This window comes from Electrona antarctica (assembly GCF_951216825.1).
Source record: "Electrona antarctica genome assembly, chromosome: 23".
NCBI classification, from domain to species: Eukaryota; Metazoa; Chordata; class Actinopteri; order Myctophiformes; family Myctophidae; genus Electrona; species Electrona antarctica.
The window spans coordinates 25,604,228-25,626,640 of NC_136804.1; the positions used below are offsets into that span (position 1 = coordinate 25,604,228).

The following is a 22,413-nucleotide window of genomic DNA, read 5'->3' on the forward strand; positions in this document are numbered from 1 at the left end:
CCCGTCGCCCGTTGTATTCTACCTTGGCTCCTGTGTGAGATGCGCACGCCGGACGCGTGCCACTTCAACCCCTAAACAAACAGTCACTAATGCACAACTGCTTGCACTTTAGTCGATGTTTCCCCCTCCCTCGGTCTGTTTTGTTGAGAGCGCGGTTAGATATACAATGACAATGACTGACGTTTATAGTCAAATTAAAATTTCAGTGGTAAGATAAAGATCAAAGGTTTTGATTATTTTGATTCAAAACAATGTTAATTTATATGCCATACACATTCACATCCTATATAGGCGTTTCTTTGGCCTATAGTCTGACTATAAAAAGGAGTAGATGAAAACCCCTTGGCCAAAATTAACGACGACCCAAGAATTGGCTTGGGAGTATAGCCTAAAACATGTATAATCTCGCGAAGCTTAGACATGCGATAATAAATAGGAAACATGTTGTAGAATGTTAAACGAATAAGATGGTTAATCCATCTTAAAATTAGACTTGAAAATGTCCCCATAACACTGATTTTGGACCAAAGTGGTGCTGAAAGACAGTTCCCCTGCACTGTCAGATGAAAAATATTAAGCAGTTTATTGGTGATTCTTTAATATTCCTTGTTTTTGTGGGTGTAAATCAGGCCAGCCTATTCGAAACGTTTGGTGTTGCAGTTTATAGGATTTATTGTTAACACACAAGCCAGAGAGGTCTGAATGCTGAGAGAGAGAGGCATTGTGCTGCAGGGGCGAATTTTCCACTTTCATTAGAACTAATCATCAGCCTATAGAGGCGGAACGGAAGGCTAAATCTGTGGAGGGGCCCTAGAATTGAGAAAGCATGCTTTCACCCATGTTTTGTGCATGATTTGATACACCCTATATTGTTACAGTATAGCCGCGACACAGCGCATCTTTTCAATTATTGTTTCTTTGAGAAGTAGGCATTATAAAACTTGTCTTCACAGAACAAAACCACCCCCCCCCCCATCTCATGTCTCTCTTTAGCTCTCTCTCTCTCTCTGTGTGTGTGTGTGTGTGTGTGTGTGTGTGTGTGTGTGTGTGTGTGTATATGTGTGTGTGTGTGTGTGTGTGTGTGTGTGTGTGTGTGTGTGTGTGTGTGTGTGTGTGTGTGTGTGTGTGTGTGTGTGTGTGTGTGTGTGTGTGTGTGCGCGTGCTTGTAATAAATTGTGCAATTTTTCTGCTTTGGCAGTGCAGGGCATTCAAAATCAAGCTTGCATTGAAGAGCCCAGCCCCCCCGCCCCCCACCAACTTTTCTTTTATTGTCCCTCCCCCTTTTTTCTGGCACAGCAAGAGAGTTTAGAAAAGAAGCGTGGGTTCCATTCATCGTCCCTCCAGCCCCCTTGCCATCGCAGAGTTTTCTGAAACCTATCCATGCCCTGTCAGTGCGGTTCCAGGGTCCAATTAGCGCTTTGTAAAGACTTCTACTCTGCTTCGGCCGTCCAGAGGCAGAGAGCAGCAGAGACAGAGAGGGGTTCCATGCAGTCATAGCTGAGTGTAATAATTAATATGACATCTGGGCACCCCAAATTTCCATTGAACAACTTCTGCCCCCCCCCCCCCCCCCCCCTCCTTTTTTCTGTTTTCGGTCTTCACTGAGACATAATAAAACAAAACTCATAAGCACTCGTTATAATCCCTGTGTCGTGGTGTAAAGGGATTATCATTCAATTTGTTAGCAATTAAACATAAATTATATGGAGGGCCATTAAACTATAGGCATTGTTTAATTCGTGCAGGCGCATAATGCAATCCGTTATTAAATGAACAGACAGCAAAAACAAAACATTTTGAAGGCATAACAACTTGACCAACCGTGGAAATATAATTTGTTTGCATGCATCATGCATGCACATTTCCCGCCAATGTCATGATTTCCATAGTGCCTTCCCTGCACTATACCCCCAAATTGCCCACTCTTCCAGGTAGGTACCCACACTTTCCTACTGCCCATGCAGTGCCGACCACGGTACCCAGTTTCGCTTCTTGGGGGGACTTGGGCTTCACCATGCGGAACAGGCGGTGCTGCTGGGGGTCTTGGAGAGGGGCTGGGTGGGCTTTTCCTGGAACTTCTACAACTGTGGACGAGTAGAAATATTCATTAGGCTAATGTTGTTGTCCATGCTGGCACACACACGTTCTTAAAAATGAAACAATTGTACTTACATTAACCGCCAGGAAGGTCAAGCTTGCCAGCCGAGGGCACCAAGGGGTCACTGGACCGACACCCGGGTGACTCGGCCAGCAGCTGCAAGGCATTGTTCCGCCTAGTGTTTTCGATGGCAACTTTAAGCTCAGAGCTCTGTTGAATACAAATGTAGAGCCTGGTAAATTGAAAATGCATGAAACTCATATGTGTTAATAATTTGTGTTTTTTTCCAATAACTTACACCTTGTGGATATCCATGAGTTTCACTGAGATGCTTCATAAAGGGCTCGTGCAAACGCTCATGTCTGTAGATGCAGCCTGGCTCGAAGCAACGCATCAGATGTCTGCACCTGCGTGTAGTGGAATTGTGGAAAACTGCTTAGAAAGTGGTGCACGCGGCCTTCCTCTGCGTTTAAACATCATTATAAAGGAACGAAATAACTCTATAATACACTTGCTTAAAAGTCACAACACCACATTTAACTTTACCTTCCACGAGCAAAGTCGGTCAATAGCTCTTTCTGTACACCAGCCTTAATCCCATGATAAAATGGAAGGTGTACTTTTAAGTAAACTGATTGACAGCAAAATGGGCAAACGTCCTTGGACTCCTGGAACTCCTGTAAATCGGTAGAAAGTGGAATTAGATGAGATTAAAAACAAAAAATCAAATTGTAAATTGTAACTTCACATATTAAATCTCACAAAAAGGGGAAGGGATTGTTTTACAGCCATGATGATGTTGTGATGGAGGTCTCCTTCCTGCTTCCTGCTGCTGCACTCTGCCCATCTTTGCTGTTAGCCTGATTGACCGATTGATTGATTGAAAATTGTATTCACAGTATTGGGTACATTTCAAACGGAAGTCAATACAAAAACTGCTATATGAAGACGAAACCATGAAAAGCACTAAGACTTCATTACATCAGTGTCCTCCATTTTCAATTCATCAGAACATTTAAAGAGTAGCCTACAAATACACTTCTATGAAAAACAGGAAATCATCATAATAAAGAAAATAAAGTTTATTTTGTATTTTGTAGGGGGGGGGGGGCAGGAGGACAGGAGGACATGTAGACCTACAGTATGGGTGTCGTGTGTGTGTGTGTGTTGTGTGTGTGTGTGTGTGTGTGTGTGTGTGTGTGTGTGTGTGTGTGTGGGGGGGGGGGGGGGGGGGGGGCATTGCAGGTGCTCTTTAAGAGCGGCTTTGAAGGAGTCAATGCGCGCATTCCACATTTTAGTGGCATATAGGAGCGACATGAATTTCATCCCTTGTTAAATCATGATAACAAACACAAAGTGTAAACAGCTGTAGCAGTAGATCATCGACCATTCTCGACTGTTATGTATCATTCATCAGTGACTCGTCACACAGAGCTATGATTGGTTTAATGACTTGTCTTGTTCATCCTGCGGTTCAAGCGTGTAGTGGGGAGCATGATTATATCTATGAGCATAGACATACAGTAGGCTATGTGGTGGGGAGTTGGACTGGGGAAGTTGATAATTCACCGCCCCCTAGAGGACAACAATAGCAGTTGACAAGGTTGTATAGACTATAGACTTTCAACCATAGCTTTCAACACCCAGATATATAGTCACCACTTGGTGGCAGTATTGTACCGCTGACTTACTTTGCTTGTCACTTTTACCAAAAACAGGTGGTACATGCTGGGTACATGAAAGTAATTTATACGGTACTTACATTTAAAGTGGACGGAGTCACACACACGCATTTATATGGTCACAGTTCGTCATGAAGAGGAGGTGAAAAGACGGTAGGCCTATTATTCATTCATGCATCCAACAAAGCCACTGTAGCCAAGTATAGGCCTATACATTTGATCATTATTCTAGATACATTTCATATACCGGTAGGCCTACACAAATGTAGTCATTCCAAACCTGCATTCATTGTATTTGAGATTGAGGCCAGGCAGTACATTAAAACAATTTATAACTCAAAAAATAAGAAAGCTGAGGAGAGAACTGTTGCTTTGTGTTCACTCTTTAATGTTTTCTGTTTGTAATCGCCCCCTGGCTCTGATGTTGTATTGTTGTATTAATAACTTTGTTGTTTGTGTTTGTTTGTCTTGTTTTGTATTGTAATGTATTGTATTGTATTGTATTTCTATGCCATGACTGTTATAAAGATTTTCTAAAACAAAAAAGACTACTGCGAGCTTCCGTACTTTTCAAGTCACGTGTGTTTTGTGTTTACTAGGAAGCAGAACTCTGCTAGGAAGATGGCGCTGGACATGGATCAGATGTTGGCTCTGGGACCTTATGGGCGACCTATACACGTATTAATCATATATAGATAGATTTTTTTTGTAAATTGTATCAAATAAGCGATTTTATAAAGCCGTTTGGGTATTCATATTAATTGCGGTGCGATATAAGAACTATAACTCGTAGGCCTACTTGTAATCTCCTCGATCGGCATCATTGCAAATTTGTATTTCCGAGAAAACGAGTTGAATGAAAAACCAGATATAAGGGGTTTAAAGTTTAATATCGCTAAAGAAGGCAACTGTAGATTAATTTGCTTGATGAATTAGTTTAATATCGCTAAAGGCAACTATAGTCTGTAGATTAATTCATCCATCCATTCATCTTCAACCGCTTATCCGTAGTCGGGTAGCGGGATGAATTAGTAGATGAAGTTGCTTGATGAATTAGTTTAATATTGCTATAAAGGCAACTGTATATGGATTAGCCTAATTTGAACAATTTATTTAATTGTCTCATCACAGGTTTGGTTTGCAGGTGAATTTGTTTCGTGTGAGCTAAGGCTTTTTTATGACTATATATCCATGTGGCTGTGTACTTTTAAAATGTCAATAAAATATTCAATCAATCATTAATTCACCGGCCGTGAGAAGATAGAGGATAGTGATACGGGAAAGGGATAGAAACAGTACCAGGGTCAAATAAAACAGAGATATAAGATATAAGTAACGTATGTGATTGTGATAGCTGGTATATATGATGATCTAGAGCATCATTTTGCAGCTGTGTACATGTTCTTTTAGTGGGTGGCTATGCGGTCCCTTAGCTATGTCCAGCGCGTTAGCTTGGATTTCACAGGAACTCTCTTTCCTCACGCTATCTGTCTCGGAGATGCGGACAATGATTCGGTAAGAAGGTTTTGAATTAAATTGAAGGTAGGGTAAGTGATTTTGTTTGGTTAAAATAACTTAAAAAGCTCTATATTGTGATAGTGCTCATTGCTATAGCCTATATAGAGTGTTCAGTAACAGCAGTCTCCATCTCCATGTCTCTTCAGCTTTATCCAATCAGGATAGATAACTCATGTCTATTTTCTTCTGATTGGTTGAAATTTTGTCACCTACCTGAAAATGTATTTTCTGTTTATTAAAGAGCTGGAGAGACCTGGAGACCCCTGTTATTGAACAAACACTATAGCAATGATCACTAATCAGAATATAGTGATTTGACCTTTTTGTTTAACCAAAAAAGATCACTTACCCTACCTTTAAAGAATACTAGCATCGCCCTCTTCTCGTGTGCAGAGCATCGAGTCATGCCTGCCTAAGCCTGTCACTCTCTTTCCACCATTGTAGTTGAACGAGCTTATCGTGGGCGACACCAGCGGGAAGCTGCTTGTTTATAAGAACGATGACCCCAAACCCTGGATTACAAGAAACTGTGTGGGCATGGTCAGTACAGCAAATAACAGCACATTGCATGATTGATTGATTGAAGTATTTATTAACAGTTTGCAAAATTACAGTACATTTCAAGTACAACTCAAAAAAACTAAAAAAAAAAAAACTATTTGTAAATAGTAAAACAAATACTGTGTATATGATGGTGACTATAACTATAATCTATCTGATCTTGAGGCCTACAAAAAACAAACCAAAAAAATGTATTTTCTTTCTTATCAACCAACCTTATGTAACCAAAAGCTTTGCCATGCTTACACATCTCTCTCACACGTCTCTTTTGGTGTGTGTCCCCCCCCCCCCCCCCCCCCGCAGCTTACCTGTGTCGCAGTAGGAGACGTCTGCAACAAAGGAAAGGTTAGCTGATAGATGATGCGTGCATTCCAGTATTATCCCACCCATGTCGTTATCCAATCTGTTGTCATCACCACCTGTTCCTGTCTGCCAGAACTTTGTGGTCGCTGTGGGCGCAGAGGGTTGGTTTCACATGTTTGACCTGACGGCAAGCAAGGGAGATTCGTCCAGCCAACATGATGCCCTGTTCTCGGACGACCAGAAGTGTTTCACTCAGCACATTCCTGCCAACACCAAAGTCATTCTCATTAGTGATATAGGTATAATCTTTTTTGTTTGTTTGTTTGTTTATTACTTTGCATTTTGTACTTTATGGCTTCAAATCCATGTCTCCGGAACATTGGAACTCCACCTTAGCCCGTAGCACTTGCCGTAGCCTCAACGACCTTGTAGGCTTATGCAAAGGCTAACAATGTAATTTAGATAGCATGTTAGACTGATGATGGTTGTTTGTTCTTTGTTTACTTGTGATCCTAGATGACTGTTTTTATGCTTTCGATGTATTACCTAACTTGTTCTTGCTTACTGTAAATCGCTCTGGATTAAGAGCGTCTGCCAAATGCCTGAATTGTAAATGGACGTGTGTGTGTATGTTTTCCAGATGGCGATGGTCGCAACGAGCTGGTAGTGGGTTACACAGACCGTGTGGTCAGAGCTTTCCGTTGGGAGGAGTCTTGGGAGGAGCCACCTGGACAACTGGTCCTGCTCAAGAAGTGGATTCTGGAGGGACAGGTACAAGATGATATCAGCCAGAGAGCTGTAGTAAACTAATTTGAAAACTTAACAGTAAAAATATGCCAAAAAAAAAAGCCACCGTGTGTATATATATATATAACACATTTTAGGGCACAAATAATAACTTGACCTGTACTTGCCCGTTGGAAAAGTGCCTCTGAGACCTTAGTGTGTCAACCCCTGGTTACTGTATGTGTTTTCGTACTCGGACGGCACCATGATAAATGAGGACTGTTTAGTCTGTTTGACAGGCCTGCCAGCTCATCATTCATTACGCATGATAAAAGCCCAGCGCCTGATTGGCACTGTATTGTGGCAGGTGGACAGTCTGTCCGTGAACCCAGGTCCAGAGGGCTGGCCAGAGCTGATGGTGTCTCAGCCAGGCTGTGGCTACGCCATCCTGCTGTGCACATGGACCCACCAGCATCACGGCAGTGGTTCTGGAGAGCAGGGCCCTGCCAGTCCTGGGAGGTAGGCCTGTCACAAGTATTACACAATCGCAATTATTTTAAGATAATCGTAATTGTCTTTGCATAATTGTCATGATCGTTTCCATGTTGATGTTCCATATTTTCAAACATAAAACAAATAATATTAGTGGAAATGGCAAATCTACAAGCTCACAACGGGATGTGACACGTGAGCTTGTAGGTCGGACGTCAAGTATAAAAAGTTATGAAATAATAGACAGTCATGCAAATTGTATTCACAATGTTCCAGTTTTCAACAACAAACGCGCAATGAAATCGTTATTTGCAATTATTTGTGTGACAACTAATTGCCATGTAAAATGTCATAATTGTGAAAGCCCTAATACTGGGAGGTAGATATCGCTCCCTCATTGTTTACTTATGGATAGATAAATACTGAATGCAAATAGATTTAAACTGGCCTCATAATGTATTATCTTAATCGCTTGATTTGATTTGATTATTTTATGTATCTTTTCGTCCTACAGTGAGCTGCCTTCCCGAGATGTGATTCTCCACCTGACCACTGGGCGGACCCACAACAAAAATGTCTCCACTCACCTCATTGGCAGTATCAGCAGAGGTAGTGTACCAGATCCTCGTGTCTGTCATCATGGGGGACCATCATGTCATCATCTGAATAGTGTATGAATAATGGTTTGATTGATTGAATAATTTATTTGTACAGTCAGACATTAAGGGACAACTCCAGACTAAATGACACACAGGCTCATTTTCAATGTACAGGAGAAGAGGGAAACATAGAAAAACGTCAGCAGTGAGCATGCATGAGCACTGTCTAATCCCATTTACATTCTGTCTTTCATAGGTTCAAAAGATGATTCTTCTAAATGTGGCCTGTTCGCCCTCTGCACTCTCGATGGTAAATCTCGACCTCAATAGCAGATGGAGTATGAAATATTATTTGAAAATATCATGTCATATATTGATTTATCTACATATTAACCACTTAAACCTCATATAATTGGTTGTAGGTCAAATACTGAAAATAGCTGATCTACACAGTATGTTGTGTGTTTTGACCATGTAGATATAATATTTTCACCGTTATTTTCAACATTTGCCTATTTTTTGCGAAGATTCGCCTATTTTTGCCAAATATTTGCCTATTATTGCCTACCCAAAATGCTAGGATTTGTGTGGTTAACATGAGTGTATGTGTCAGACAATTTCCTGCTCAAGGAAAATCAACTGCCCAAGCTCAAAACACGTCGCCATGCAAAGTGTTTTGATCTTGAAGTCCTTCATATCTGCCCTATGCCACTTTAGTTCACGAAGTCTAAAAGCCAAACCGAAATGCGATTTCCATTCGTTCCGATGTTTCAACAGCAGGAACACAATTAAATCTTTAATCACAATTATCTGAGGGACAATTAATCATCAAGTGAAATGTCATAAATGGTGACAACCATGTTTGTTTCTTTGTTTGTTTTGTGTGTTGTCATAGGAACCCTAAAGCTGATGGACAGTTCAGAGCAGCTGCTGTGGTCAGTGCAGGTGGACCACCAGCTCTTTGCCCTACAGAAGCTTGACGTCACTGTGAGTGTGTTTTTAGTTACCACGTGCTCATAGAAGTGCAAGCCCATTTACAGGCATTCAGCAGACACTCTTAATCCAGACAGAGTGACTGAACCCATTTAGACCTGAGGCTGATTCTAAAAATGTGTCTTCTAAATCCTAACAGTTTTCTGAAAAACCTATGTTTCTATGTCAGTGGTGCTCAACATTTTTCATGTCAAGAACCCCCACAATTATCTCTATTTGGCCGCTGACCCCCATCTGAAAATATGTTGTTCCAGGGACCCCCCCAGGGACCCCTAACGGATGGTTAGCTCAACCGTCTGGGCACCTAGGCTGCCAAGCCATCCAGACGGCGAGCCGCAGGTTCGACTCCCGAGCCTGATGGCCTTTGCCGTGTGTCTCTCCCCTTTCCTTTATCTACTGTTCTCACTGTCAATAAAGGCATAAAAAAAAACCAAAACAAATCTTAAAAAAAAAGAAAAAAGTTCGCTCTGAAAGAACATAATTATATTCAAAGATTTGTGCCACATTTTCATGAAAATATAGCAGATCTACAAGCTCGTAGCGCTGCACTCGGTGCCGCGCTATGAGCTTGTAGATCTGCTATTTTTCAATAGCTAAAGTATAAGCATAATGCTTAAAACACCAAAAGGGGTTCCCGCCCAGAATGAGTTAATAGTGAGCAAGAACAACACCAGGTGTAAGAGCCATTTCTGGTCCGTTTGGTTATGACGTCACTGCATGGGTACAAGGGTTCAAGGCTAAAGTTGCCCAGGTATTTCAGGAGGTGTTGCTGATGAGAAGAGGCAAAAGTTTTTTATTTTTTTACTGTGAGACAAATTTGGAGTGAGTGCAGTTCTGATTGCAATGGGGAATTCATTCCATAGATTAGGATCTGGAAGCGACCTAGACTTTGGACTGGAGCGAACTAGAGCGAAGTAACCCAAGTTAGAACCGCATGGCAAGTTGATTTGTGTGTGTGTGTGTGTGTGTGTGCGTGTGTGTGTGTGTGCGTGTGGCATGCATGTGTCCTCTAGGGGGATGGCAGAGAAGAGGTGGTGGCCTGTGCCTGGGACGGCCAGACGTACATAATCGACCACAATCGGATGGTGGTCCGCTTCCAGTTTGATGAGAACGTCAATGCCTTCTGTGCAGGTGAAGTGACATGGCCGCTCCCAATCGATCCCAATGCACACCACAGGAATACTCAAACCTGTCCAGGCTCATGTTGCCCACTAGGTGGCAATGTTGAGCTTCTGAACCTCACTCTGGTGACGCCTGTTCCTCCCCATTTCCGTCTCCCTTTCTCCTCTCAAATGTGATGTGTCAAACCATTGCATCAAGCGACATATTATGCAGAAATAAATTGATTAACCCATTTTGGGCGGGAACCTCTTTTGGTGTTTTAAACATTATGTTATAATTTAGCTATTGAAAAATAGCAGATCTACAAGCTCATAGCGCGCCACCGAGTGGCGCGCTACGAGCTTGTAGGTCTGCTATTTTTGAAAAATCGTAAAAATATTTATTTCAGAAAACTGGAGGATTTAGAAGAATGTTTTTAAATTTTGAGGTCAGGCCTAAATGGGTTAAAGAGGGTAGACCGCAGGGAACTGCTGTGATGCTTTCTCTCATCCCAGGGTATTTGTTCTCCTTTCTCTGATCCCAGTGTATTTGTTCTCTCTCTAAAGAGAGAGAGAGAAACACAGCAAAAAATAAGCAGACAGCCCCTGCCTGCCCACGCCGTCTGCTCTGCATGATCAACATGGAACATTAGCTCTGTTGTCTTCATTAGAATCATTTTAGAATCCAGGCAACACAGTGTTTTGCTGATGAGTTCTTTGGGATGATACACGGCATGTTACACGCCCATTATTGTTGCCTCAGTGTGGCAGACAGTTGTTGGTTTTTGACAGCAAATTTTGATTTAGTTTTTGTCAGTCTTTTGAATTTATTGTGTATTTTGGCCGGCAGTGATGCTGTTGAAATGCCTGAGTATAGAGTATAAACTCTGCTCTGTGCTAGAAATAGCTGATCTACAAGCTCACAACGTTGCGACACGTTGTGAGCTTGTAGATCGGAGAGTGACACCTGCACACAACCAAGCATACAATAACTTGCCTTCTAGTTCTACTGGATCTCTTCTCCACTCCCTAACATTTTTGTCTAGTTATTTATTTGTTTATGAAATTGTCAGTATATTTAGTCGTAGTTATTTAGTCATCATAGCTTGGTTTTTATTCAGTTTTCCTCTGTTAAAAGATAGTCGACTAACATTTTTCGTCATGGTTTTGGGTCGACGAAATCAACACTGACATGAACGGATTGTCACTCTGAACTCCGTCCATTTTGTGATTTCAGGGCAGTACGCCTGTAAGGAAGGCCGGAACAGCCCGTGCCTGGTGTACGTGAGCTTCAACCACAAGATCTACGTCTACTGGAGGGTGGCGCTGGAGCGCATGGAGCCCACCAACCTGCTCCGAGTGCTGGAGGACAGGCCAGACTTCAGGAGCCACCTGGAGAGGCTGGGAGTGGGTGAGTGACTTCATCCACCACCTTCATCCACCACCTATAGGGCTGTACCAATTTAAGTTGACGATAAAATCGCTGAATAATCCCTCGCGTTCATATTTTGAACGAGAGGCAGGTCAGAAGTCAGAAATGAAGAGCTTAGTATATCCATCTGGTCAAAACCACGGAGAGCTCCCTAGATCAGCAGATATGAGGCATTCTTTCTGATCCGTATACAGGGAAGTGAACGACAACATGCATGCGCGAAGAGCAAGGAGTATGGTGGCCTTGGAGGCCAACTCCAAAAAAAAAGAAAGAGAAAAATTCAGAATATTCTTCTCTCGTTTGATATCAATGAAAATGCACTAGGAGCAACCCGTCGGTTGGATTACTAGTTATGACGTTCCCACACGTCGTACGGTCTAAATGGGTTAATAGGAGATGAGACTGGTAAAAAAAAAAATATTATTAAAACATATAGTGGGAATCTCATTGGACAATAAAGTACCGGATCCTAACTTCACAGCATGAACGCTAGCATCCCTATTCTGAAAAATCATAACGGATGAACATTACACTGACAACATGACATTTGGGCGAAAGCAGCCGAACTACAAGCCCAGAATGCGTTGGGTGTGTGTAGTGTAGACAAATACAGGCCCCTTGGGGGTACTCCGGTCAACAGGGTTTCATTGGTTAAACCTTTTTAGCAAAGAGTCCCCTCTAGTCACGAAGGTCAGACATAAAGCAGAATAATATTCGATGGGGGGTGATGATTCAAATAATGATTCAAATAAAATAAAAGGAAGAAAAAATACAATGATCCATGTTTAGTAGACCTCACTGTTAGATAAATCTAATTTGTTTTTCAGATAACAAATCAGATACACACACACGCACACACACACACACACACACGTGCGCGCGCGTTCAACGCTGTGGAGTGTAAGACGCTGTTAGTCAGAGGGGAGTTAAAGAGTCTGAGTGATTCAAGAGGCATGTTATAAATCCTCTGTTGTCCACTCTTCGTCCAAATGTATGCAAATCTGCACCCTATTGTCTGCTGCTTTGGCTTGTACATGCTGGGCTATTTTAAGAGGGTCTTATTTGATCCACAAGCACACAGCTCCCTAAAGCTCAGAATGTTATTCACCATCTCTGTAAACATGCACAAAGGCTTACATTGTACATTTATTCCTCCCCAATAACGCTGGGGAACTGTGTCACTGCTTGTCAGCCACTAACAAATACATTCTCTCTTACCAAGACACACATCAGTAAGTTTAAAATGGCATATGAAGTACCGTAGTAGTTTGATTCGAAGAATTTGGGTATTCATACTGCCAATAGGTATCAGTTAACCCCTTTCAACCTGGCGGCCCTATTTTGAGTATAGAGACACGGATTTCGAAGCTCACTATTTCATCTATTTGTCGTACAACGAAATGTACAAGGCTTAAGCGGAGACTCTGTGCATGTAGTAATTTGTCTCTTAACCCAAAGACAGATAATTTGTATGCTGGATCAATAATTCATTTTCTATGTTGCACTTAGAACTTTACTTCTGTTTGCTACTTTAATCCTGTTAGCGCAATAGTGCTATCTGTAATTTCTGCGTGTGCATCTTCTTCCTCTCAGTACCTGTGGTGCACTTGTTAGGTCCATCGTACAAGTGTGCAGTATTTTATTGACGAATTTTAAGTGACACGGATGATACCTGAATCCAGCCGGAATATAAACACGATCATGCTGCCAGCGTAGCTCACCAGCCGGTCGAGCCACATCATAATCAACTAGGCAGTGAAAACCAATTTTTTTGGCCTCGGGAAGAATCACCCTCCACTGGCAAACATTAGTTGCACCCATTTGAGTATTACAGCAAAGAGAATAACCTGATCTCTGAGTGCAGAGTGTACTGCAGGCTCCAACTGGTTTTGAACCTTCTAATGGCAGTGTAGCATAGCGCCCTGCTGCCGGTGTAAATAATTCATCCTCTGGGCCTGTTGTTTCTCGTGGCCATGATTTTACAGGCGCATACTGTGTGTGTATATATATATATATATATATATATATATATATATGCGCCACGGGAGGCTAGGACTAGTCTAGGGGAGAGGGATATAGCATATAACGATTAAATTCAACCTGTCATCCCAATTAGTGTTGATTTGTAAGATGTATATCTGCTATTTATGCTATTCGTCCTATGATGAAGTATATACAGCAGGTCACCAATTTCACCGTAACACCGAGGGACCAAGTGTGAGTGAGTGAGAGGCCAAGATTTTGGGTATTGGAATTTGGCCTATCTGACCTACCGAACAGGTACCCTGAGCAACCTCCAGGAGGTGCTAGTGCAGTGACAGAGATTGTCCTCCCTTCATGCCCAGCTTCCCAGCATGAAAAATGGCTAATTAATGTGTGTTTGTTGGTGCCGAGCTGGAGGCACCGCGGATGATACAAACCCATGATCTCTGTGGTGGCGGGAAATATCCTCCCCCGGCCCTCGTGCCATCCGAGCACCCATGACACATTTAATCTGCTTATAAGGCCTCTTACTAGTTACTACTAGGCCCATAGCAATAAGCAACTGATTGCAAATTCTGTTTAGTTTCAGATTTCTGTGTAGTAAACACCAAATAAGGTCACCACATAAATAAGCACATAACAATTAGACCTGCCAAATGCATAGTGTGTCTTTGAAGTGTAGCCTACTGTTAACAACCAAATATAACAACGAATACATGCAAGCACAGAATGAAAGTTTCCAGTAAAGATGAGAGAAAAAAGATCCGGCTGGAAATGTTGTGGCACCCCCTGGGTCAGCTCTCATTGTATGCACAGTAGGCAAGAGATACGTGTTTATATGCAGTCCCGCTTAAAACCGAAGTAGCCTACAGTACAGTATGTGTTGTAAACACTGTGACTGATTGGAAAGTGGGTCGGGAAATTGGGTAGTATCTGCATTTTCCTTTGCAGTGATCTTTTTCAGCTGCGTGTGCCTCTGAATAGTGTACATAGACACTGCAGTGCACAACGCTGACTTTACCACAAGATCCTGATGATTATTAATGTGGGCAAAATGTTTGAAGTTTTGAAAATGTTTCACGTTCTTCAACATGGGCTTCGCAGAGTTACTACATGAGCTTGTAGATCAGCTATTGAGTCCAACATACACTGATGATTAGTGCTGTCAAACAAGTCTATGAAGATCTCTATGCAATCTATGATGAGGTTTAACCTGCAACACAATTTGATACAATATGGAGTAGGGGTCTCTGTTTCATCTGTCTCTCAGCTAGGGGGTCCTTGGGCTGAAAAACATTGAAGACCCCTGCTGTAGGGTGGTAATGGTTTATTTAAGCAGCCACACCTGGTCTGACTCAAATTAATTGGACTCTGAGCTAGGTATAACTACACCCCTGTTGTGCATCGAGCTAGTTTGTTTATTTATTGATTTATTTAGGGTAGTTTTCCTGTTTTTCCTCACAGATCCCGATGACACGGCTTCGGTGAAAAAGTTGGTAGAAGATGTTCTTTACAAACAATCGCTGACCAGATGCAGCGACACACCGCCTTGACATCACAGCTGCTCCTACAGTACCTCTGTCCGTTTTGTAAATTATCTTGTGTTTAATAAAGACTACAGTATATACGAAGTAACTCTGTAGTTCTTCTTGTTGATGGTGTTATCTCTGTTAGAAAGATGTGTCTGGACTCTGGACGGCTATATGAATTCCCCTAGGATTGTTGTATAGAGAGGATCGCTTGTTCTTTTTTTTAAATCAACAAGGCAGGTGCGACGACAGCGTGGGATTAAGGCATGAACCGCCCCAGACCGAGCCGTCAGGCAGGCAAGTGGCCACGGCATTCAGCCGATGGCATTAAGGCCTCAGTCATCAGGAGGTATAGCCACCTACCTCCCTTCTCATACATTAGAAATGAACTCTGTGTTTAAGTGCGTATCAGGGACACACTCAGGCTCAGGTGTCTTTGTAGCCCACAGTTTCACCGTCTCTCTCTCTCTGCCCTGTGGAGACGTGCCAAGGAAGGTCACAGCAGCCTGACAGACGAGCTTGTTCATCCTTTGTTTGCCTCCTGCTTGCTTGTGTCAAGCTTACCGAACTGGAGGGTAAATAAAATGGCCCCAGCCTCGATGTGAATATATCAATTGTTTTGAGTTTTGAGTTAGGTTTTCATGAGTGCAAATAATTGTCAAAATGATTTGCCCTGGCATGGCGGTGCTTTAGTGGCGTAGCCAGTTAGTGTTCTGAGTTCTGACCACGTGCTCCTTGTGAGTCGTAAGGACCCAAATTCAAATAGGCCATTCAAATTCAAATTCAAATAGCCATAGATTTACTGTCTGACCCCCCCCCCCACCCACATACACACACACACACACACAAAATATGAAATGCCCAAAAGAAAAAGGTCACCATTTCATTTTTCCTTCCGTTTATTTACCGCAACTCTATGGTCAGCACCTCACCGACACAGGTGTGGGAGTGTGTTCCATCTTATCTTCTAGGCTTAAGAGTTGTTCACACCAGGCACTATACCTACTATAAAGATTTAGTTTTAAAAATCACAAGTGGATAGCAAAGTCCACACACTACAACTATAATCTATAGTTGTGTGTGTACTTTGCCATCCACTTGTAAAGGATCCGCTTATAAAGGACGATGCAAATAGTTATCGCTGTAGAGCTTGGTGTGAATGAACGGCACTGAGAATCATGCACCTTTTGTGGCATTATGTTTTACCGTGGTCTACCTTTATGCCTTGGTATGGACGAGTGGTAAACTTTACTTCTTCATGATGACATTTGCATGTTGTGGCAATTCTTTTGGCATTGCCAAAAACGACAGATTAATTGGCGGCCAACATTGTTTGTCCTCACTAGTGGTCTGCATTCCCGTACACCGAGCACAGAACCACGCACGTCTCTGACCATAAATGGTGAAGAAGTGTGTTATTTCTTAGGCGGCGCTGTCTGTCATATGTACAGTAGTTGTTTGGACAGTTTTTTTCATTTGTGTTGTTTACCGTTTCTAATAGAATGTCAGCCCTACCATCTGCTGCTTGAGAGTGATGAATCCTGTGTGACTGCGACATTTGCCCTGGTATTTTCCCAACGCAGGCATCCTGGCCATAAAACACATGTCAGATATAGATCCAGCAGACGATCTGACCCTGGGAAATGACCACACGGGGATGATGGCCTTGCCAACATTACACTGGGAGCACATTTCTCTGTATATGCATGCGTGTGCTCATCCCTGCGAATCTGCGATGATACAGTAGTGTACATGGATTGTAATTACATCTTACATTTTTTTTCTTGACTATTGAATATCTCGCCATAGTGTACGTTTGCTTTTGTGCTGCAAAATGCCATTTGGAAACTAGGTCAATAGGGACAATAGGACTGTACACTACAGTGTGGTTCCAGTTCTGTTCTGCGCATACTGTATCTCTGCAATAATCTGGCTGATTGGCTTGATTGACGTCATTAGAAACACAATCCTCTATGGTATAGCATATTTTATAATGAGCATGACGCATTTGCCTATGTTTGATGCCTTTTACAGGACCATGGCCGAGACATATTCCAATGACAATGTATTATAATATAATACATATATAGTAAAGTACACAAAATACGATATTATAGTATTGTTTTCTGCTGTAGGAAAATGCATTGCGGTGCATTCATTGTTGTATTGCACAGTCCAGTATGCAGCATTGTGCAGGATTTAATTTAATTATGAATCTAATTAATTTGTGCAATTATGAGCTTGTTGCATGTCTTGCATGGAAGCATTTTCAGACAAAGAAATATAATTTATTTACTGCAACTTAAAAGGGTTTGAAAATTTCTTTATATAACCCATTGACACACATTGCATATTGCATACTTATCCACTCAATGAAGAAACCTTCATGCTATTGAATATGAAGTGACAACCACCCTCCTCATTTTCCTGCGTTATTTTTTCTGACGTCATATTCCTGCGTCATTTCCCTGACGCCGTCTCCCTGATGTCATTGTCCTGCCAAATTTTCGGCAGTTTCGTCCCGCCCCATGTTTTATTAACCTCGGTCACTACCACCAGGACAGGACAGCAAGGACTGTTGTGACATTCCCCTCCAACCTAAAATACATATATTTAGCTCCCTGGGGGTAGGCCAATCGTTCTTGATAGGATGAAAGTGATAGGGAATGAGTACCTCCCTCTTCCCTTTCACAGCAGGGACTGATTCATGGTTTGATGTCGCCCCCCTCAAGGTCTCTCCATCTGGAAGCTCAAATTACAATGTACAGCTTAGCCCTCCTTTATAGGCCGCTTGCCTTTGAGGATATAAACATAAGCATCAATTTATTTATTTTGTCTTTTATTTTTACTATAGGCTAACCTGGTGCTGTGCCTTGATGATGGATACACTGTATGTGTATAATGTCTCTTCTCTTCCAAATTCTATGAATTTTATATTGTCATATATTGAGATCAGTTTGTGTGACCACTGCGACCATTTCAGCCATCGCCAGCGGGACTCTGATGATGGAACCATGGTTCCAGACAGCCTGAGAACTGGCGACAGAATTCACCATTTGTCAGCCTTCTGATTGGTCCCTGACTGACTAACCAGCAGGCTCTTTCTGCCGTGGTTCCGCCTTGTTTATGTTGAATTTGCTAAAACGTCATTTTTGGAAAAATCTAAAAACAAACATGATATGTCCAGTCACCATGCTGCATCTGTGATGTTCCTTTTTTACTGACATCAAGTTTAAAATAAGAATTGAATTCACAGAATATCATTACGAAGCAACTGAAAAACATTATTTCAATGGTAGTGGATGGAGAGAGGATTTTTGTCCAACCACAAAACTGCAACCAATGGGTGCGAAGAGGGGCACAAGCACGGGCGGGACTTGACAGGGTTCCTGGGTTCGATTCCCGCTCGGGACGCTGTGGGCGCTGGCGGCGTGTCCTCTCCGCGACATCAGTCTCCATACCCGAGGCGGTGTTGGCGAAAGGGCCTTTCTGTCTGGAGTTTGCGTGTCCCCTAGGGTAGGTACCCTCACAAAAAACATACAGTAATCCTGGTCTCTAAACTGCCTCCCCCTGGCCAGCCGGGGTGCCTGATGGAGGGGAATGGAACTGTTTGGAATAACGTGTTCATTGTTCCACGCCCTATGTCCAACCAGGGAAACTCCCCCCTGTCAGGTGTAAAGAAGCGACTTGGACACTCATGCATGAAGGAAGCATGAGTTCAAGTCCGTTGCTCTCCCCAGGTTGGCGGAGGGTGTGTAGAGCCCAGGATCACATTAGATAATTGACACAGGGGTGAAAAAACGGGTTAAAAAATCGTGGGATAAAAAAAAATAAAAAACAAGACTCCCGAACCATTCACATTTACATTTACTACGTTTTCTAGTTTTCCTTTGATATGGGCGCCGTCATCTAGTCTCTTCTGCTTCTCTGGTCTATCTGAATATGTCTCGCATACCTTATGCAACTGTAGTATACAGCCTTGTTGAAGAATCTAGATGTATATTCATTCACACAGTGGCCCCTAGCTGGCATGCACAGATGCAGTTTAAATTCAACAGGAAATTGGAGAGTTGCCTTTATGCGTCGACTGCAATCATCCACAGGCTTTTAAAGAACATGGATTCTCATCATTCTCACAAATGATGTCGCATGAGCCGTTATTGTTAGTTTAGTTATCATTCGGTGCTGGTTATAAACCAGCTGACTTCCAGAAGATTATCCCCCCCATTGTGCATGCGTGTGCGTGTGTGCGTGCGTGCTTGCGCGCACGGCTGTCTTTGATGTGAGCTCAGCCAGTCTCTTTTATATCGGCTCCAAGCCTCTCTCTGTCAACTGACATGGCGGGATTGATGGAGTCCAATCTTGCCTGTGTCAGGCTTAAGACTTCACCCCTTTATCATCGCCTTTGGGGATAGATGTGGGTTGAATGACAGAATTCCCTCCCCCCACCCTCCATCAGACTTTTATCACAAGAGAACACGTGAGGATCCCATTGCCTGGTTATACAGTAAGTACTGAAGTCCTGACATCAAAGCTAACCAGTGGTGTAAAGTAACCATGTACATTTACTCAAGTACTGTACTTTACAATTTTCACTTTTACTTCCACCCCACTATGTCTCAGAGGCAGAGTGTCAGGGATTTAATCATGCCTCGTGGAGTTAATTGTTTTAGACCTATATGACCTTCCATAATTACATTATGCCTCAATTTACAATTTAGGCATTTAGCAGACGCTCTTAATCCAGAGCGACTTACATTAAGCAATAACAAAAGCATGGCATACATCACCTATATAAAGTAGTTATCATGAATCATGCGTAAACTAAGAACGTAACAGTGGAGTATCTATGTAAATTATACATACTATACTATATTATACATGTGTACTATAAAGTGCTATGACTACATAAAATGCAATTCTAGAGCTGTCTACGTAACAATCTATAAGTCTGTTTAAAATACTATCTAAGTCTACATAATGTGCTATCTAAGGGGCTAGGCTAGGGCAAGTGCTACGGGCCATGGTGGAGTCTGAAGAGGTGGGTTTTCAGACTACGGTGGAAGATTGGGAGTGAGGCTGCAGTTCTGACTGATGGGAAGTGCATTCCATAGTTTTTCCCTGCATTCCAAATGGATTGAATGGATTGGGATGAATTGATGGAAATGAGATTAGACGTGTCTCCTAAATGATAAATGGATGACCAAATCGGTCATTGAGTCAATTCAGCTTAATATTTGTGAATCTCACAACTCTGTAATGATGACTAATAACTAATCCACACAGTGAAATATTAAAAACAATATTATATTTTGCATGTTCGCCCCGACAATTGCAGTATTGATACTTTTACTTAAGTAAAGAATGTCAGTAGCCTACTGTTTCCACCACCGGTTGTGTTTGGAAAATGTTATATTAAACATAAGTATTCGAAGGAACGCACTGTGCCACACTAAGTGGAAAGTTCCACTATGCTGTTTCCTGTGACAATAATGTGATACTTCATCTACAAAGATGAAGGAAAAAACACACAGGATGTGGTGTGCATTCTGTCAAAAACTGCACCTGATGAATAAGTCGGTGCAGGATTGAAAAGGGCCATAGTAAGTATTGTGTAATAAAAAGACAAGATGGCATTTAAAATAAAAGTATATTCAGTTACAGACTAAGTTTATAAATAAATTGACAAAAACGAAAACTAAGGGCATTTTGTCTATCATTTCAGTTAGTTTTAGTTAGTTTTGTAATCACACAATATAGTTTCAGTTTCAGTCGTTTTTCTTTATATTTTCTAGTTTTTATTTAGTTCAGTTAACGATTCCTCTTTTTTCTCCCGTTAGTTTTAGTTAACTAAAATGACCTTGGGAGGTCAATGACCTTGGGAGGTGCTTCCTTGGTCTGCTGGCTTGCATGCATGAAAGGTTTGGTTGCTGATCTGGCAGTCCAGCACGCTCTGGAGTTTACGTGCACTGCACAGTGCACACCTAGACAGACGCACACACACCCAGACAGACGCACACACACACACCCAGACAGACGCACACACACCCAGACAGACGCACACAAACGGGCAAAAACCGAATCTCTCTTTCTGTGCCCCGCAGGGTGAAATCCCAACACGACGTGCAGATGTCTCGCCAAACAAAGAATAAAGCCCAATTCATACTCCCGTTGCGCGACAGCGTTTTCACATACTGTAGCTGACCTACTGTACAAGCTTGTAGGTCGGCTATTTTCTGGTCGTGCGACCTGAAATTGGGCTTTAACCCATTTTGGGCGGGAACCCGTTTTGGTGTTAGCATTATGTTATGCTTTAGCTATTGAAAAATAGCAGATCTACAAGCTCGTAGCGCGCCACCGAGTGGCGCGCTACGAGCTTGTAGGTCTGCTATTTTTTTTAAATCGAAGAACCACTGACATAGAAACATAGCTTTTTCAGAAAACTGTCAGGATGTAGAAGACATTTTTAGAATCTGATCTCAGGTCAAAATGGGTCAAATGCCATGAGACATTACATTGGCTGTGTATAGTATACGCCCCATGGCACACACAGGCCAAATCAGCCCATGTCGCTGCTGCACCAGCCCATACTAAAGACCTCGTCTCCAGCATTTGGCCGCCCTGCACGTGTATAATGCGTGTACCTGTCGCGTGAGCACACTTTCTATTGGGATATGATTGGCGATGAGAATCACAGGGAGATGGGGACCTTGAGAGGTCAGAGGGGTCCACATTCTGAACACCCCCCCCCCCCCCCCCCAGGCACTGTGGGAACATCATGTTTTCCCTGCACTGGCCAGGCAGGCAGTGTTCTTTATATAGCCATGTACCATCATGGCTGGGGCATGCACGCACGGGGCTGTCATACGGCTATACAGACCATGGGAATAGATGGGAGGCTTCGAGTGTAGCTTAACTAAACAAGGAGAGTGATGATACCCTATGACAGTCGGTGGTGGAAAAAGTACTCGAATGCTTTATTGATGTAAAAAATTATCAATACTGCAATGTAGAAATGCTCTGTTACAAGTAAACGTCCAGAATTAAAAATTCATACTTGAGACTTGACAAAAGTACCAAAAGTAAAAAGGCCTATATATGGGTCCATTTGGTTCTATTTGTAAACTCTCAGACTTACAGACCGACGAAGGTCCGTCCGGGAACCCGTTTAAGAAATGAATCCTTTAACTTGATCCATCTAGCCTCTGTGTTTCCATTCTGGACGGGAACCCCTTTGGTGTTTTAAGCATTATGTTATACTTTAGTTATTGAAAAATAGCAGATCTACAAGCTCAAGCTATGAGCTTGTAGATCTGCTATTTTTTTATCGTGAAAATGTGGCTCAAATCTTTGAATATATATTCTTTCAGAACAAACGTTTTTAACTCAAATCGTTG

General features: G+C 42.3%; 1 protein-coding gene across 2 annotated transcripts; it reads left to right on the plus strand.

Moving 5' to 3' along the window:
• The first annotated feature begins 3,820 nt into the window (after positions 1-3,820).
• On the plus strand, positions 3,821-15,122 carry itfg2 (integrin alpha FG-GAP repeat containing 2). 2 transcript variants are annotated; one of them, XM_079494054.1, is made up of 13 exons: positions 3,821-3,933; positions 4,380-4,458; positions 5,743-5,838; positions 6,163-6,204; positions 6,296-6,461; positions 6,803-6,933; positions 7,256-7,407; positions 7,895-7,989; positions 8,236-8,289; positions 8,875-8,966; positions 9,986-10,103; positions 11,310-11,483; positions 14,952-15,122. In XM_079494054.1, exons 1-13 carry the CDS (start codon positions 3,896-3,898, stop codon positions 15,038-15,040), a joined length of 1,326 nt encoding a protein of 441 aa, XP_079350180.1. In that variant the 5' UTR covers positions 3,821-3,895; the 3' UTR covers positions 15,041-15,122. The 2 variants fall into 2 exon arrangements, with proteins under 2 accessions (XP_079350180.1, XP_079350181.1); XM_079494055.1 differs by lacking the exon at positions 3,821-3,933 and having other exon boundaries at positions 4,370-5,295.
• Positions 15,123-22,413: the final 7,291 nt, after the last annotated feature.

Coding starts and splice junctions, on each gene's coding strand:
- itfg2 (XM_079494054.1), top strand. CDS start 3,896: ATGGTCACAGTTCGTCATGAAGAGGAGGTGAAAAGACG. Junction 6,205..6,295: donor ACGTCTGCAACAAAGGAAAG/GTTAGCTGATAG, acceptor CCTGTCTGCCAG/AACTTTGTGGTCGCTGTGGG. Junction 7,408..7,894: donor GGCCCTGCCAGTCCTGGGAG/GTAGGCCTGTCA, acceptor TTCGTCCTACAG/TGAGCTGCCTTCCCGAGATG.